Here is a 19,175-nt window from a genome sequence, read left to right on the forward strand (position 1 = left end):
CAATGTAAAAGTTGCAAGTTTGATCTCTGGGTGGGGAAGATTCCCTAGAGAAGGAAATAGCAACCTGCTCTAGTATTCTTACCTGGGAAATCCCATGGACAGAGGAGATTGGCAGGCTACAGTCCATGGAGTGGCAGAGTCAGACATGACTTAGCAACTGAGGACACATGCACAGAGACATCAACTCACACTCCAGTAAGTTCTAGGAAGTCCTACAAATGTGTTAAACAAAACTTCTGTCTCAAAACAGAACAGATTGATGGGCAGAATCTATTCTTTTTCTGAATTGTTCCAAGCAAATAAATCTCCAGTCTGTTTTGAGGTAGGAGAAATGTTTGTAAACAACCAAATCTATGAATTTGACTGTTTAAACCTCATTTAACTTCATAAAAAGATGTTTTGTCCCTTTAAAAAAAATTACATTCTGGAAATATAGTTTGTCTTTCAAATATGTCTGTTAATTGCTCATAGTGACATAGTGTAAGCTGAAATCAATTGTTCTACATTCAGTACAGTAATTCCTTCTGCTTATAGTTCTTTCAATATTGACACTGAATACAAGTTCTGGAAACAAAATATGGAATAAATACATGAATTTTAAATGACAGAATTAATTAAAATCCTTTACTTTTATTGACATGTACATGACATTTTATAGAAGCTTGGTTGAATAATATTTGCATGTGATCTATATTCAGTTTCATCATATTCATTTTGCATATAGTTTGCATACATTTCAATGTAAAGTAATTTTATACATTCAGAGTTAGATTGCTAAAAGGAAGGGAATCACTCAACTGAATAATCTATGAAAGGGGAGGGTTCTGAAGGACTAAAGCCTCTTGGTACTCAGCAGCCTCTTTGGGCGATGAGATGGGCAAGTCTGCTTCAGAATACAACCTTGGTTAGATTGGCCAAGGCTTTCTCTCTGAGAGACACATGAAGCTCTGTCAGAGACTGGTACCTTCCCTGTACACATCCCCCAAACTCAAGAGATAATGAAAACTACTCCAGCTTCCATCATCCCTCTCAGCTTTAACATCCATAAATATTTACAAATATTGAACGGTCTAGAATTTTAGTTTGTTCAATATCTTGGGGGAAAGGAGTCCTTCAAACATAGAAAATCAGAAATGGGAGACAAGAAGTTCTTTGAAATTACACAGGAACAAGACATTTTAAATTACTTATTTGAAGAAAGGGTAAGTTTTGATACTGCTGGGAAACATTTACTGGGTCCCCTATGTTAATGGTCTGAGTAAGTTTGGGGTTGGCTTTATCTAATCAGCTCATCTTCAGACATAAATGAACCAAGAACTGCTCTCTTTGCCTCTAGAATTTACCCAATTCTCCCATTTTTGGAGGAGGAAAAAAAAGACTGCCTTAACTATGGGTTGGGGATTCTGGCCAGACTCTGAAATCCCAAGACACATCCAAGAGCCCTCCATGTTACTCTGGATAATCTGGTTGCTATTCAGGTCCAAAGAGTCCATTCTGGACTTGGGGATCCTAGATTTTGGTGGCATAGAGTTAATAGGTCAACTCTGGCTGTTCCCAAACAAGCATAGGATCAAACTTGCCTTCCAGAAAGATCAGGGTTTAGCACATAGGGGATGGAAAAGAAGATAGTAGAAATTGAGAGAAGTGTAAAGAAGGTGCAGAAATGACAGCTGGTAGCTGACTTTGGTGGAGAAGGCAATGGCAACCCACTCCAGTACTCTTGCCTGGAAAATCCCATGGATGGAGGAGCCTGGTGGGCTGCTGTCTATGGGGTTGTGCAGAGTCGGACACGACTGAAGTGACTTAGCAGAAGCAGCACCAGCTGACTTTGGGGAAGGGTTAGATAGAAAAAGTCAAGTCGTGGGTGATTTCTAGATTTCTGGCGTGAATGAGGTCATGCCATTGTGTGAGGGCAATGTAATACTGGAAGACAGAAGACATACTTTCTCACTAATGCCTTCAAATGATGACTTTCTGCCATCATCTGAAGGATAAATCTAGTGGAAGCTCTCAGTAGGCAATTCGATAAACAGTATAGAGTTCAGGAAAGATACCTGGGTTGGAATTGGAGGTGGTGAAAGGGAGAGTGTATAGACAGACCCTTAGTAAGCAGTTTTTATATTTCTCAAAAGCCTCAACTACAAATGCTTTTGTACTAAATAATCATAGCTCTCTGAGGACCCAGAGAAGCTAGCATAATGTCCTGGGGAAGGCTGCCTACCTCCTTTCAGAGGCAGCTTTAAGGTCTGAGATGTCAGTAAGACATCTAAAGAATGGACACAGAAATTGAGAACTTTCCCACCAGCTTGTGTAGAGTGAGACATACTTTCTCACTGATGCTCTCAGACAATGACTTTCTGCCAGTAGTATCTCCTCTGGGGCTAATTCCAGGACGTTATTGTTTAAAATTCTGCCATAGAAGAGTGTTTTTCCTTCCTCTGTTCTATCACAAACGTAAGACATCCCTTTCATTTTTCAGAGACTGGAAAATCCTGGTTTAGATAAAAGCTGAGAGCAAGTTCTTATTAGATATTTTCTTTACCTTAGCTGTCTTGGCTTCACTCATTGATACAAAAGATCTTCCAGATACACAGTTGGGCTTGCTTAAAGTATCATTTAGTTTGTACATAAATGGGCCCTCTGCAAATGTGTGAATTGGGTGAAGCTTCCTTTCATATCCTTACTCAACTTATCAACATGGTTAACCCTCTGCTCTGGTTTCCATCTGAACCCTCAGCAACAAAGCCTAGAGAGGCTGCACATGGTATGATCTCTCCCACGCATTATCTTCCCCAAAATGCAGTTCCCTAATAATTCTCTAATAATTAAGTCAGCTGATAATCCACTTGGCCACTTGGTCATCTCTGTTCTCCCAATATAGTTTCCTTCCACTTTTTTATGTGGCTCAGTTATTAAAAGAAAGAAAGAACTATTGAAAAAATTACTGGGCCCATGGACCATTTCCTTACCCAGACTTGCTATTCTTATATTCTTGTCCTTAACTAAAATATCAGCAAAGCCCAGGAGAACATAATTTCCATGTGTCAGTACTCACGAGGAGCAAAAATGATGTGTTTGCTCAACTATGGACTCCTAATGACTGAATTTAAGTTGCGAAATAAAATCAGTTTGTGAAAAATCAGGCAAGTGCCTTATGGTTGGGAGGTAAGCTCTGATAGACCAGAGAGGGGGTCTTCTCTTGTCCTTCAAATATTCCCATAGGATAAAGAAATGTTTGATGCTGGGAGGGATTGGGGGCGGAGGAGAAGGGGACAACAGAGGATGAGATGGCTGGATGGCATCACCAACTCGATGGACGTGAGTTTGAGTGAATTCTGGGGGTTAGTGATGGACAGGGAGGCCTGGCGTGCTGCAACTCATGGGGTCACAAAGAGTCAGACATGACTGAGCGACTGAACTGAACTGAACTGAATACTGCAGAAACAGCTGTAGCCATCCAGATTTTGTCATGATCCCTTCAATAAGAGAAGCCCAAAGAACTGTGGGTAATCATTCTAGAACAGAGGTCCCCAAACCTTTTGGTACTGGGGACCAATTTCATGGAAGAGCATTACATTTATTATGCACTTTATTTCTAATCTAATGCTGCCATTGGTCTTACAGGAGGTTGGAAACCCCTGTGGCCTGGAGGTTGGGGACCTTGTCCTAGAAGAAGCTTAATGCCACTCCCTACTGTAATAAATCAGTCTGCAGTGGGAAGCCTATCCTTTCTCCAGTGGATCTTCCCAACCTAGGAATCGAATCGGGGTCTCCTGTGTTGCAGGCAGATTCTTTACCAACTGAGCTGTCAGGGAAGCCCTTGAATAAATCAGCATTATACCTTTATTAAAATTGCAAAATCAATAAGATAACCAGCTTAAGATAAAAACAAGTAAAAAAATCAGTATTTGGGAACTTATTACTTGCCTAGTATTGGACTAAGATTCATGATTAATAAAAAAGATATGTCAGATATTGTTTCAACCTACATCATTTATATGACTATCTTCCATGTTAAAGTTGAAAAGAAAGAATTCAGAATCCATATTATCCCTTCTGGGCTTCCAAGATAGCACAGTGGTAAAGAATCTGCCTTTACTCAATGCAAGAGACACAGGTTCGGTCCCTGGCTTGGGAAGAGCCCTTGGAGAAGGAAATGGCAAACCACTCCAGTATTCTGGCCTAGAAAATTTCATGGACAGAGAAGCCTAGTGGGTTATAGTCCACAGGGTCACAAATAGTTGGACATGACTGAGCACACACGCGCATATTCTCCCTTCTTAGTCCAAACTGGTCAGGCCTCATCTTCCCTGCTCATATGATCCAGATATATTTTGAACACTATAACTTGCAGCCCAAATGTCCTCACCACTCCTCAATCACAGCTGTTCCTGAACAGCCTCTGGATGTACTGAATGGAGGCAGAATGCCTCGGTGGCACCACAGGAGCCTGGCTTCTTCTGAGAAAGCCCTAGACTGATGTGCCCCTTGCCAAGCTGACTCTGGCCCTGCAAACGCTGCCTCTCTCGTCTGAGGTCTGGGCAGAGCAGCAGCAGCTGATCTTGGCCTGCCAGCTGGTATCTCAGCACCTGCTCCTGGGCCCCCTTCCAGCCCCCACTCTCCTGCAGGTACACCTGCTGAGCAGGAGAGCCTGGAGTACAGGTGTTCCTGGGCGACGTGACACTGGTAATACTGGGAGCAGGCACAGCGGCCTCTTCTCGGCTGCCACCTTCCTCTCGGACCACACGGTGGCTCACCTTCCTTCTGGACACGCCATTCAGGGACTGATGGGGGAGCTGGTTCAGCTTGGCGAGCATGACCTTCATCCTCAAATCTGTGACAGACAAGAAGGAGAAAAAGAAACAGACTTAGTTCTCAATCAGCTGACTGCATGTTTTGCATATTTAACATTCCTGAAAAGATATCACCAAATAATTAAAGACTGAGTTATATCAACTTACCAATTTCTAAATATCGTTGGGAGTACACACTTTTTCAAAAACCCATGTCCCCCACACCCATCAATTAATTAATTGATAATTAATACAAATTGTCTAATACAAATTTGATAATATAGCTTCCCAGAAAAAACTTTTACAATGTTCATAATAAGTCAATCAGGATTTTTCATTGTAAGCATGGCAGCTTAAATACGAAAATTAGGCTAGAATCAGACCTTACTATGTGGATTAACTCACACCTGTATTAATAAATGTAAAACCAGTCTTATTAATACTTTTGACTTTTATGCCAAATTCACAATTTGAATATATTTTATTTTATAAAAACAAACATATGCAGAGATAAATATATAAATAAACAAGTATCTATAAGAGTGTATATATATAATTATTCACCTATAAGAATTATCTTAAACACACCCTCGGCCTGAAATATTTTTTCCACCCTGTCTTTCAAAACCCTCTGCCTTCTTTTACTCACCTCCCCAAATTTCTCTCTTTCTTCAGAAAGTATTTCCTAATTCATGAATGTCTAATTCTCATAATTCATTGGGTATTGAGGGATGTATCAAGCTAGTTTTATAAACAATAAAGTGCTATAGTTCAACTTTAAAATAACTTTATTAAATTATTATTTTTAATCAAATTAAAGGTAATTCAAGATTGTTAATGCCACTCATACATTTACATTCCAGGATGCATTCCTTGAAGAAAGAAAGGCTAATAATCATTTAAAGTAACACTATTATAGCAATTATATGCTGGGCACCAGGTTTTATATATATATGTAAATATATATATACATAATTTAATCCTTACAACAACCCTCTGAAGTAAGTGTTATTACCATCTCCCTTTTAGAAGGGAGGCCATTGAGATACAGGCATTAAGTAACTTCTCAAGACCACAGATAACATAATAGCACATCTTACCGTACAGAAGTCAAGATCTATGACTCCAGAGTTGTAGTGAGAGAACCAAACAATGCTGTGTACAAGCAAAGCTAGCAAAGGGGAGTTAAGAAGAATGCTTGGGAAAAAAAAAAAAAAAAGAAGAATGCTTGGCTAAATACATGCATCAGATTGTGGCACACGTGGGAATGTCATCTTCCATGTGCCTTAGAGTAAAATGAAAGGTCAAGAACCACCCTACACCCCTGAGAGGTATGTGGCAGTACTGTCACTGACATTTCCCATCCCTGATTTTCTAATTTCTCATCATCAAATGCATTAACATGAATTTTTATACATACATACTTTTATATACAAGGTCAATGCTAATTGATAAACCTGTGTATTATACCTCTCTCTCAGTTTACTGAGCCTGTCTTGGCTTATGTTAGGAGAGAATCATCAAGTCTGTGTCATAGTGTAAGAGACAATATTATAGCAGAAATATAAATAACATAATATAAATACAAATAACATCATAATATAAATGTGTTTAACCTATATATATCTATATATATATATATATATAAACAATGGCTTCCCTGTTGGCTCAGATGGTAAAGAATTTTCCTGCAAGGCAGGAGACCTGGATTCGATCCCTGAGATGGGAAGACCCCCTGGAGAGGGAAACATAATATACTGCTGGTTTGGAACAGTAAAACAAGATAATCATGTTGTTTATATTGTTTTGATGATGTGTCAGTAATATCCTGTGAAACTCATGTTATCCACATCTTGTCTCCTCCTCCACAGTCATTTCTCCTAGCTTGTAACTGTTATGGTCCCCCTCCCCTAATTATGGGATAATTCTCTTGCTTAGAGCTTCCAGGTTATCCTAGTCTCCCTATGGGACTTCAAATCCTTCCAGAACTGTTCCTTGACAGCTCAAAGGCATTGATTTATGCCTCAGTACTTGTTGACTGGAGTTTCTCATTTGACTTGTGCAACTGTTTCTATTATTGGTCACCTTTCCTTGTATGACAGTCTCATCATTCTCTTAGGACTTTGAGTTCCTTCAGGGAAGGAACTTATTTTGCCATCAACCTTGTCCCTCTATTAAGCCCAGCCCTGTGCTGAGTCCTGAGTTTGGTGTCATCTCTATAATTACCACTCCCACCAGGAGGAAAAGACATAGTTTATCAAGATCAGCAAATAACCAAAGAATAGGAATAATAAATTGTCAGGTAGAAGCAAACTTAAAAAAGGAAAATGGGCTTTGAATTCTTATCCCTTGGTAAAACCAATACCACTTCATGTAAGGGGAATCAAACACTGCAAGTCACCTGTTTTCAATCCATTGAAGATATTGTTATCCTATTTTTGAGAGACCGTCTTTGGAAATCTATTCCCCCTTGTTCTTCAAGTCTGCATCTATTCATGAAAGACTAACACGAGCGTAGCTTTCCTTTGCAAGCCCCAAAACATTTAAAAATCTCCCATGAATTATTTACATGGCAGCTCCAATCAGCAACATACCTGACAGACTCCCCAGCCGAAATGAAAGTGCGCTGTGTAAAGGTGTCGAGGGAGGCTGGCCGCCTCCCACTGTGAGGTTATAGACAGAACTAAGTCAGCACACATTATATGTCAGCGCCAACATCAGAAAGAATCCGATCCTTTGATCTTGGACCTCCACAGGAAGCTTAGATCTCAGACAAATTAGATAAAAAATGAATTTATAGCAGATATGTGTCCTAAGGCATTCAGCTGAATGTTTGGGTCTTAGGGAAGGAAGAATAGTGAGTATCAAAACATATGCAACAGCAAGCCTCCTTTCCTCCTCCACCTTGTTGGTGAATCCCCATTAAAATGGAAAGATAGGATTTCACATTGCCCCTCTATGTCTCTTAGAGTCCTGTTGGTGGGTTTGATCAAATTTCAGGGAGACTATGGGCACATATATCTTTACTCTATGAAAAAGAGAAAGGCTTGGTGGTTTGGGGTCCATGCAGGTTCATCCACAGTTGGCTGTAATTTTTCTTAGGTATCCTTAACCTCTTTTGGCTTCTAGAACTTTCTTGGACAACCAATATCCTGAGTCTATGATTTTAAAGATTTGTGTGGATAGTAGTTTTTAGCTGCTTCTTCTTCTTTTTTTTCTTGCTTGCTTTTTGAGCATTCACCAGTTTGCTAAATTTTTTAAGATTCCACATATAAGTGATATCCAACAGTATTTGTCTTCCTCTGTCTGACTTACTTCACTCACTCACTGGTTCCTTTGCAATAGGAAAATTAACAATGAATATTCCCCTCCCTCCACACCACTCCCTCTCTATTTTTATAGCCTAGTCTCCATGTGCTGCATTTACTGTAGGATGACTTGGATTCAGTATGAAAGACCCAATATAAGCTCCTCTATCTTGAAGCCTAAATAGGATCTAAAGCAGAATGACAGACAGTGGATCAACCAACATAAAGAATAGACTCCACTTTGGTGGAGAATAAGGGGAACAATAAGGGGAACAGTCCTGCCCACATATTGAAGAAGATATACAAAATAATTAATAAATAACATTAAATTATTAATTGGAAAGAATTACTATTAATGACAAATATAAGTACTGGGCTTCCCTGGTGGCTCAGCGGTAAAGAATTCACCTACCAATGCAGGGTTCAATTCCTGGGTCGGGACGATCCCCTGGAGAAGGAAATGACAACCCACTCCAGTATTCTTATCTGGGAAATTCCATATATGGAGGAACCTGTTGGGCTATAGTCCACTGGGTCACAAGGAATCAGACACAACTTAATGACTGAGCATGCATGCATTATAAATACTATCATCTATAATTTTTCTACATTATTTGTTCTTTTAAATGAAAAATTATTATCTATTTTTAATAAGAAATGCATGATGAATCAAGAAGTATGGACATTTTTAAAAGGTAAAGAAAAAGCACTCTTCATTCCACATTATACCATAAGTGACTCCACTTTATTATTTCTGTAATACTCTAGCAATGCTTATGTTTTAGTAAACCTAATTTAACTCATTAATCTATTCAAAGTTTACTCTGGCAATTTTTTGAAGTATGAATCTAGATTACTAAATGTTCTAAGAAGTCAAGTTTATAGCCCCATTAATAGACGAATGCTTCTGTTTTTCTTTATTTTTATTATCTTCATCATACCTTACATTTCTATACCTAATATCTATATCTATACCTAATTGAGACTATTTCTCCTAATGCTCATATATTCTTGTATCAGTATCACATTGTCTGAAGAATAGTGACGTTAAGTATTGTGTCTCTGGTTGAGCTACCTTTGCCCATTGCCAAAAATTCCATTTCCTGTAAAAAAAGTAGTGTTCTGGCATTGATCTATAGTTTCTGAAGAATTTTAGAATCATCTTATACTGCTAGAAAATAATTGAAATGGTGTTAAACACTGAGCCACCAGGGTTTCCTAAATCAAAGTTAATTTAGAAATAAATATGGTCTTTGCAATATTAATTAATCTAATTAGAAACACGCTGTAATTCCCTATGTATTTGTTCTTAAACTCGTCAATGAAATACAGTTTATTTTTTATGTAAGTCCCATATATCTCTTGTTTTTCCCAAAGACAGCATATTCTTTGGTCACTATTGTATATTTATCTTGCTTAACTGTATATCCCTGGCTTATACAATATGATTTTTGCTTAGACTGACATTATATTGACTAATTTACTCAAGCTACTAATAAATATAATAGTTAATGGTTGAATCTTTATCATTAAACAATCTTCTGTAAATCAACATGTATTTTCTCCAAAATTGTCCTCTAAATTTTGCTTTAAATTTGACTGTTTCTTCCCATTCCAAATATATATGTTATAAAATTTTGGCAAGAATGAGTTCTGTACTTTATCATCACTTAAGTAGAAATTCTTCTAATATTCCATTGTTAAAGATGATACTGGGTCTTGGTTGCAAATAGCATTGGAACTCCCCATCTTATTTACCAGGCAGGCTTTTATTCCTGGTAATTTTTTCTTTAAGTTTTCTTTAAGGAATAAGTGATAGATTTTATTTATGTTTTTTCAATTAAGAAAAAGATATGTTTTTTCATATCTTTTTATTTATGATATGGACATACTATTTATTAATAACTTCCAAATATAGTTTGACTTTCTTGGAAACTTAGGGCAATTTCTGGTCCTGTTTTGCTCTTCTCTGCTTCCAGATGTCTTGAGGTCAGCCCCCTCCTCTCCTCTCCCTGCCATTTCTAGAGATTTGTATTTACAAAAGGTAAATTGATAGTCTTTATTTTACATTCACAAAACACACCATATATAGTCAGTAAGATTTAAATGTGGTAGAGATAAGAAATCCATGAAGTTAATGTTTACAGTTGCACTTGTATGGTATGGAGCTCCTTTTCACCTGTCAGTTTTCCATCAACACTGAGGACATGGATTTCACATACACAAGCACACAAGTGATTAGAGGCCACAGATCAGAGTACTATTTGGAGAAGGCAGCACTGAGGTCTCCAGCAATAACTACCACAAAGACAGAGGGAGTCATCAGGAACACAGGGAGAGGGAACTCGGGTGGCCGGCAGACAGCATCACCTAGAAGGAAGGCATCACATTTTGCTCACTGCTAAGACCCCAAATTCAGACTGAAATTGAAGAAAGTAGGGAAAACCACTAGACCATTCAGGTATGACCTAAATCAAATCCCTTATGATTATACAGTAGAAGTGAGAAATAGATTTAAGGGCCTAGATCTGATAGATAGAGTGCCTGATGAACTATGGAATGAGGTTCGTGACATTGTACAGGAGACAGGGATCAAGACCATCCCCATGGAAAAGAAATGCAAAAAAGCAAAATGGCTGTCTGGGGAGGCCTTACAAATAGCTGTGAAAAGAAGAGAAGCGAAAAGCAAAGGAGAAAAGGAAAGATATAAGCATCTGAATGCAGAGTTCCAAAGAATAGCAAGAAGAGATAAGAAAGCCTTCCTCAGCGATCAATGCAAAGAAATAGAGGAAAACAACAGAATGGGAAAGACTAAAGATCTCTTCAAGAAAATTAGAGATACCAAGGGAACATTTCATGCAAAGATGGGCTCAATAAAGGACAGAAATGGTATGGACCTAACAGAAGCAGAAGATATTAAGAAGAGGTGGCAAGAATACACAGCAGAACTGTACAAAAAAGATCTTCATGACCCAGATAACCATGATGGTGTGATCACTGACCTAGAGCCAGACATCCTGGAATGTGAAGTCCAGTGGGCCTTAGAAAGCATCACTACGAACAAAGCTAGTGGAGGTGATGGAATTCCAGTTGAGCTATTCCAAATCCTGAAAGATAATGCTGTGAAAGTGCTGCACTCAATATGCCAGTAAATTTGGAACACTCAGCAGTGACCACAGGACTGGAAAAGGTCAGTTTTCATTCCAATCACAAAGAAAAGCAATGCCGAAGAATGCTCAAACTACCACACAATTGCACTCATCTCACATGCTAGTAAAGTAATGCTCAAAATTCTCCAAGCCAAGCTTCAGCAATACGTGAACCGTGAACTTCCTGATGTTCAAGCTGGTTTTAGAAAAGGCAGAAGAACCAGAGACCAAATTGCCAACATCCACTGGATCACAGAAAAAGCAAGAGAGTTCTAGAAAAACATCTATTTCTGCTTTATTGACTATGCCAAAGCTTTTGACTGTGTGGATCACAATAAACTGTGGAAAATTTTGAAAGAAATGGGAATACCAGACCACCTGACCTGCCTCTTGAGAAATCTGTATGCAGGTTAAGAAACACCAGTTAGAACTGGACATGGAACAACAGACTGGTTCCAAATTGGGAAAGGAGTATGTCAAGGCTGTATATTGTCACCCTGCTTATTTAACTTATATGCAGAGTACATTATGCGAAATGCCAGGCTGGATGAAGCACAAACTGGAATCAAGACTGCTGGGAGAAATAACTTCAGATATGCAGATAACACCATCCTTATGGCAGAAAGCGACAAAGAACTAAAGAGCCTCTTGATGAAAGTGAAAGAAGAGAGTGAAAAAGTTGGCTTAAAACTCAACATTTAGAAAACTAAGATAACGGCATCTGGTCCCATTACTTCATGACAAATAGATGGGGAAACATTGGAAACAGTGAGAGATTTTTTTTAGGGGGCTCCAAAATCACTACAGATGGTGACTGCATCCATGAAATTAAAAGATGCTTACTCCTTGGGAGAAAAGCTGTGACCAATCTAGACAGCTTATTAAAAAGCAGAGACATTACTTTGCCATCAAAGTTCCATCTAGTCAAAGCTATGGTTTTTCCAGTAGTCAGGTATGGATGTGAGAGTTGGACTATAAAGGAAGTTGAGCGCCAAAGAATTAATGCTTTTGAACTGTGGTGTTGGAGAAGACTCTTGAGAGTCCCTTGGACTGCAAGGAGATCAAACCAGTTATTTCTTAAGGAAATCAGTCCTGAATATTCATTGGAAGGACTGATGCTGAAGCTGAAACTCCAATACTTTGGCCACCTGATATGAAGAACTGACTCTTTTGAAAAGGCCCTGATGCTGGGAAAGATTGAAGGCGGGAGGAGAAGAAGATGCAGAGGTTCAGTTGGTTGGATGGCATCACCAACTCAATGGGCATGGGTTTGAGTAAGCTCCAGGAGTTAGTGATGGACAGGGAAGTCTGGCATGCTGCAGTCCATGGGGTCACAAAGAGTTGGACATGACTGAGCAACTGAACTGAACTAAACTGAAGACCCCAAAAGATGTGCAGCCATTATCCTGTTGTTAATCTTATGAACCAGAATAAAATTTCTCCATCTCTTTTAGAGGAGACGAAGGGCCTTATTTTTTTCAGCTGTTGTAGGAATTGCTGGAATCCAGGGGTCTCTGAAAAGGGGAGGGGGGATGGAGATGGACCCATTCTCTCTCTGCCTCACCATTCAGTCAACAGTTCAGTTCAGTTTATTCACTCAACAATGGTCATCAATGGTCTCCTGTTATAATGCCCTCTGGCATTAGAAAAGATGCAGACCTAATATGGAGGCATCTGGACAAGATGAACACAAATAATTATATTACATATAAAAGGTGTTAAGTGAATAAAAGAGAACTGTCACAAAAGTTGAGAAAAGGGGACTATTCCTTCTAGATAGCTGAATTTTATTTTATTTTATTTTACTTTACAATATTGTAGTGGTTTTGCCATACATTGACGTGAATCGGCCACAGGTGTACACGTGTTCCCAATCCTGAACCCCCCTCCCCCTCTCCTTCCCCATACCATCCCTCTGGGTCATCCCAGTGCACCAGCCCCAAGCACCCTGTCTCATGCATCGAACCTGGACTGGTGATTTGTTTCACATATGATAATATACATGTTTCAATGCTATTCTCCCAAATCATCCCACCCTAGCCCTCTCCCACAGAGTCCAAAAGACTGTTCTATACATCTGTGTCTCTTTTGCCATCTCGCATATAGGGTTATCGTTACCATCTTTCTAAATTCCATATATATGTGTTAGTATACTGTATTGGTGTTTTTCTTTCTGGCTTACTTCACTCTGTATAATAGGCTCCAGTTTCATCCACCTCATTAGAACTGATTCAAATGTATTCTTTTTAATGGCTGAGTAATATTCCATTGTGTATATGTACCACTGCTTTCTTATCCATTCATCTGCTAATGGACATCTAGGTTGCTTCCATGTCCTGGCTATTATAAACAGTGCTGCGATGAACATTGGGGTACACGTGTCTCTTTGAATTCTGGTTTTCTCGGTGTGTATGCCCAGCAGTGGGATTGCTGGGTCATAAGGCAGTTCTATTTCCAGTTTTTTAAGGAATCTCCACACTGTTCTCCATAGTGGCTGTACTAGTTTGCATTCCCACCAACAGTGTAAGATGGTTCCCTTTTCCTCACACCCTCTCCAGCATTTATTGCTTATAGACTTTTGGATCGCAGCCATTCTGAGTGGCGTGAAATGGTACCTCATTGTGGTTTTGATTTGCATTTCTCTGATAATGAGTGATGTTGAGCATCTTTTCATGTGTTTGTTAGCCATCTGTATGTCTTCTTTGGATAATGTCTGTTTAGTTCTTTGGCCCATTTTTTGATTGGGTCATTTATTTTTCTGGAATTGAGCTGCAGGAGTTGCTTGTGTATTTTTGAGATTATGGTTATGTGAGAGAAGTGTGTCTTGAAACCAAGATTCTTAAGATATGTACAGAGAACAGTGTCCTAGAGGGAAAAGAGAGGGAATAGATGATGGGCATCTGTAAGGAGTTTGTTAACTGAGACTGAACTGAAGATGCAGCTGGCAAATGGAGTAGGTAGAGGGAACGGGGTGTAAACCAAGACACTGCAGAGGTGGAATCGATAAAACTAGCAAGCCACAAGGCAAGGTCATAATGGAAGGCCAAGGGTTAAGGATAACTCTGAGGTGTCTAGCCTGGGAGGTTTTGGGGGCTATTCGCCAAACTAGGGGAACAAGGAAACAATTGCAGAAGAATGGTACAAAACTGAGTTTCCACAGAGCATAGCAGGACTCCTTCTCGGTTCTTCTGTGGACCCCGAGTGTGTGCAAACCCTACAATTAAGCCTTTAGCAAATGGGATTTGAAGCAGTGTGATATGATTTAGGAACTAGAGAGACTAAACATGTAACTTAGGATAATGAAAGTCTTTCTCTCCTTTAGCAGTATGGTGATTGCTTTACACTTTTTTGTTTATCACCTGGAGTTTTTCATTTTCCCCAAAATATTATTCTCATGTCCCCATCATATTAGAAAGCCATAAAGAATTGGTGGCCAAGTATCATTTCTTTGTAACTTTGCAGAGAGAGGACCTTAAAAGGTATAAAAAAAATCAGGAAATAAATACATACTTATTTCATCTGTATTGGAAGATGAAATTTAAGCTCATTCATTTTTAACAGGTGATGACAAGCAATCCTATTGGAAGAAACGGTGCAGGTGAGTGTGTGTGAAGGTGTTAGACCAGTCCCAGGAATTGCTGGTGGAGGTTAGTGTGAGTAGGGGCAAGTGGGTGGAATCCAGAGTAAGACTAGACAGACAAGGTAGAGTCAGGTCTTGGAGAGCTGAGTCCTAATAACAAGACCAATAATAAATAACACACACAGCATACACACTGTGCCAGAAATCTCTCCATGTTTATAGTGACAGTCACTCACTCAATCAGCATCACAACATCTGAGTATGGGTGATATTGTTAGGACAATTCTCATGATGAGGAAATCAAAGTGCACAGAGAGGACAGTTGACCCTCTTGAGGCCATGAAGTAAATTCAACAAGGGAATCAGATTAAACTCAGTCGTGCCTATGCCCAAGTTTTATGCTTTTAATTGTCAACTTCTCCTGCCTCTCCAACTGAGGTTGGTAATTCATTAAATCTTGTGAATAGCAGAATGACAAAAGCAGATGTGAATTTTAAAAACTGGCTCAGATGCTCCCTATGTCAAAGGCCCTGGTAAAAGTAAAATTCAAGGGATAGATACATGCTTTACTCCCTTCCCTGCTGCATACATACAATTTTTGGTAAAAGCCGTAACATGATAAATTTACAGTCTGTATCTACTGTACAGCAGAAATGCTCGATTCTATCAGCTAAATATTTGATGGTGATGCTTGGCATTTGCAAAATGCTTATGAGAGAGACAGGCCAATCACTTGATCAGCAAATGCCACCAGTTTAAAAACACAGAAGGAAGAGGAAATTAGAGTGTCATGGTAATAATAAAAGAAAACCAAATTTATTTAAACCTAGCAGTAATTAGGTATTTATAGCTGGTAATAGTTTCCAAAGAAAGGCAGGAGATGTCTCATTACTTCCTTTGGAAACAATGTTCTTATGATGTGGACAAAGCTTAGAAGATAAGAAAACAAATCCACTTTGATCCCCAGGGGAGCATTTGGAACACACATCTTTCTATCTTGAACTTGGATGTCCTAATAAAATGGCCTCTTTCGTTCTCCCATCTATCTCTTCAATCTAAACTCATCCACGGGAGCCCTATCCCTTGTTTCATTCCTGATAATTTATTAATAAGCCACCACATAAAAAATGTCCCTTAATAAAACATCCAAGCATTGTGGACTGCGTAATGTAGTTAATTTAAAGCTGGGAAACTGAGATTCATGTAGATGGTCATATTAGATTAGGGGAAAGATTAGCATCACTCCTGCTGTTTGCTGGAGAACACAGCTGAATATGCCGTTCTTCACAGAGCTGCATTCTGAGGACCATTTTCATGTCCTGAATTTGCATGCCATGTTATGGACAAGCTTCTGGAAACCAAAATCAAAGTAGTCTTAGATGGAATCTAGAAAAGAGTTCCTGCCCCCCTCTCTCAAACTCCATCCTTCACACTCCCACCCACTCATATTTCCTACTACTTTCTGATGCAGGTCCAGGAGCTGGATGGAAAATGGATGGCTAATTTCATAGGAAACTTAAAAAAAAAAAACCCTCATTTCCTCTGTGGGAAAAAAATGCAAACGGGCAAGCAAACTGATATAGAGATACACACACAGTCACCAGAGTTCATTAAACTCGTTAGAAGCAGAATGACGTCAGACTGCTATGGTTTGGTTAAACATCCACTCAGAACCAGTAAGATTTGGATTCCGTTTCAAGCAGAAAATATCATGATAATTAGTTATTACTTAGAAAACAAGCAATATTTTTCTCTTTAGAGCATAGGTTTCAAAATTCAGATCTATGGAAGTTATTTAGTATTTTTCATACACCATATTCATACTTGGCAAATCTATCTTGTGTTCTGCCCATTGTCTTTGTAATTTCTGTGTCCTCAAAAACACAGAACATTGGTCCGAAACAAATGCTTATCTTTTCTCTGCTTGGCAGCAATTCTAATGGCCATTTAACAACATAACAAGCAAAAATCATCTGGCATCATGCACAGTGTAGTCAAATAATACCTTTCACAAAAAGTACGACTATGCAGCAAAGCAGAGCTTAACAAAGCTGACATTTCTTGAGGGTTCTATATTCCATCTAATTTGCATAGTTGGTATTGGGCAACTCCAGGGCCTTCGTTCCAGATTCAATTATGTTGCCAAACTGGCAGCTTTGCAATAGCTGAGGGAAAGATTATATGCCTATACTCTGGTTTTCCTTTTCTTCGTGTAATGAATTCAAATGTTAAACCAATAATCTTCTAGTAAGAAAAAACGTATATGAATGTCAACTCGAATCATTGGTTAATAGCTGAGTGAATCAGCTGGACTTGTGTATTCTTTTGCTGGGGTATAATTTCCTTGAGAAGAAATAACAAAGGCTAAAGAAGGGTCTATAAACTAAATTGATTCAGAAACTGAGAGCCAGCAGGAGGCTACAGTTCATACACCATGGGTCTGTTTCTCTTTGTGGGAATTATCCTATTGTTTAAACTTACCTTCTGCCATCATGGTGACTTCTTTTTCAGTCTCTACTCGTGACCCCTGGTGTTTGGGTGAGACATGGCTGTGATTCCTTTGATCACTAGTCTGAGTTTCAGAAATCTCTTCGTTTTTAATTTCTAAATTAATGAAAAAAATAAGTGTTTTTTTTTTAAGAATAAAATGACATATTTATTGCAAATGAGCCTTAAGTATTAGGATATTTCTTTTGTCCACTCCCCCCAAATCATTGTGATAAATGTGCAGCAAAATGCACACAATATCCCAGAGCTTAAGGAATACTAAAATAAAATCCCATATACTGACCACTACATGGAGGTATAAAACTACTGTCCAATATGGTGGCCACTACATGTGGTGGCTGAATATGTGAAATGTGTCTGTAAACATAAAATACACACTTGATTTTTCAAAAATGCATGACACCTAATATTTTTATATTCATTACATGTTGAAATATTATCTTGGTATTTTAGGTTTGTTGTTCACTAGCATTGCTAAGGCATGTCCGACTCTTTGAGAACCCATGGACTGCGGCATGCCAGGCTTCCCTGTCCTTCACCATCTCTCAGAGTTTGCTCATACTCATGTCCATTGAGTCCATGATGCCATCCAACCATCTGTCGCCCCCTTCTCCTGCCTTTAATCTTTCCCAGCATCAGGGTCTTTTCCAATGAGTCGGCTCTTCACATCAGGTGGCCAAAGTATTGGAGCTTCAGCTCCAGCTAATTTTAGGTTAAATGGCTACTAGAAAATGACACTACCTGCCTCGTCATATAACCATGAACATGGTTTATGTTATCTGTTGACCAGAGTGGCTATAGAATGTTCCTAGTACAGTAAGTGCCCTACACTTGAACCTTCAAGTTGCAGACTTTCAAAGATTCGAACATGTGTTTGAGTGTCCAATCACAGAAGTTAGGTCACGTGTCTGGCATACATTGTCACATTATTGCATTCTCTGCAAGTGCTTGTGCTCTTGTGTGCTTTCCTGCCCAGTACTGTATAGAGTACAGTAGTACAGTATCTTTGTTTCAAGCCAGATCTTTAAGCGGACGACTTCAATGAACTTTTTGCTATGCAACACAAGGAGCTTACTAATGAAGACCTGATGGAGTCGGAGCCCCAGAGAAAGGACGAAAGGAGACAAGAGGAATAAGTAACTGAAGAACCAAAGAGATTCATGATGCAGGAAATGGCCAGGGGATTTTCTTTATTTGAGGAGGCACTGTTAGCATTTGAGGCACAGGACCTGAACATACAACAGTACACGAAGGTTGCAGAAGCTGTTCAGAATGCAATCCAGTGGGCTAGTGTCATCTATGATGAGAAAAAAAGAGCTACTATCCAGATATCACTGGATCCTTTTTCCAAGAGGGTAGATAGAGTTGAACCCACCAAGGAACCAGAAGCTGTGCCATCAACATCAGGGTTTCATGAAATTGCAGCTTACCCTCTAACTCCTATTGCTAAAGATCCTTTAGCTCTACCATCTCCCACCTCCTCTCTCTCCTTCAGTCAGTAACTCTTCTTGCCAGTTTACTCAATGCCAGCCCCTGTATGCCAGCCGTTGTACTACTGTATTTTTCAAGGTACTATAAGATTTTAAATGCTTTATTTTTTGTGTTTGCGTTCTATGTATTTTGTGTGAAAATTATTAGAAACCTATTACAGTAAACTGCAGTACTATATAGCCAATTGTGTTAGCTGGGTATCTAGGCTAACTTGGTTGGACTTACAAATTTGACTTACGAAAGTGCTCTTGGAAGAACTCATCCATATGTGGGGACTTACTGTATTTTTTTCAGGTTTTATTTAGAAATAATTATAGATTCACAGAAAGTGTCAAAGAAACATACA

At 39.0% G+C, this 19,175-nt stretch overlaps 1 protein-coding gene across 1 annotated transcript in view; it reads right to left on the reverse strand.

The window, feature by feature from the left end:
* Positions 1 to 610: 610 nt before the first annotated feature.
* The window catches only part of PKHD1 (PKHD1, fibrocystin/polyductin), a 443,492-nt gene continuing 424,927 nt past the window's right edge, over positions 611 to 19,175 (reverse strand). Inside the window, 2 exon segments of the mRNA XM_027525460.1 lie at positions 611 to 4,834; positions 17,312 to 17,434. Coding sequence (XP_027381261.1) covers positions 4,380 to 4,834; positions 17,312 to 17,434 — 578 coding nt within the window. The 3' untranslated portion in view covers positions 611 to 4,379.

Source organism: Bos indicus x Bos taurus, chromosome 23, assembly GCF_003369695.1.
Source record: "Bos indicus x Bos taurus breed Angus x Brahman F1 hybrid chromosome 23, Bos_hybrid_MaternalHap_v2.0, whole genome shotgun sequence".
NCBI lineage: Eukaryota > Metazoa > Chordata > Mammalia > Artiodactyla > Bovidae > Bos > Bos indicus x Bos taurus.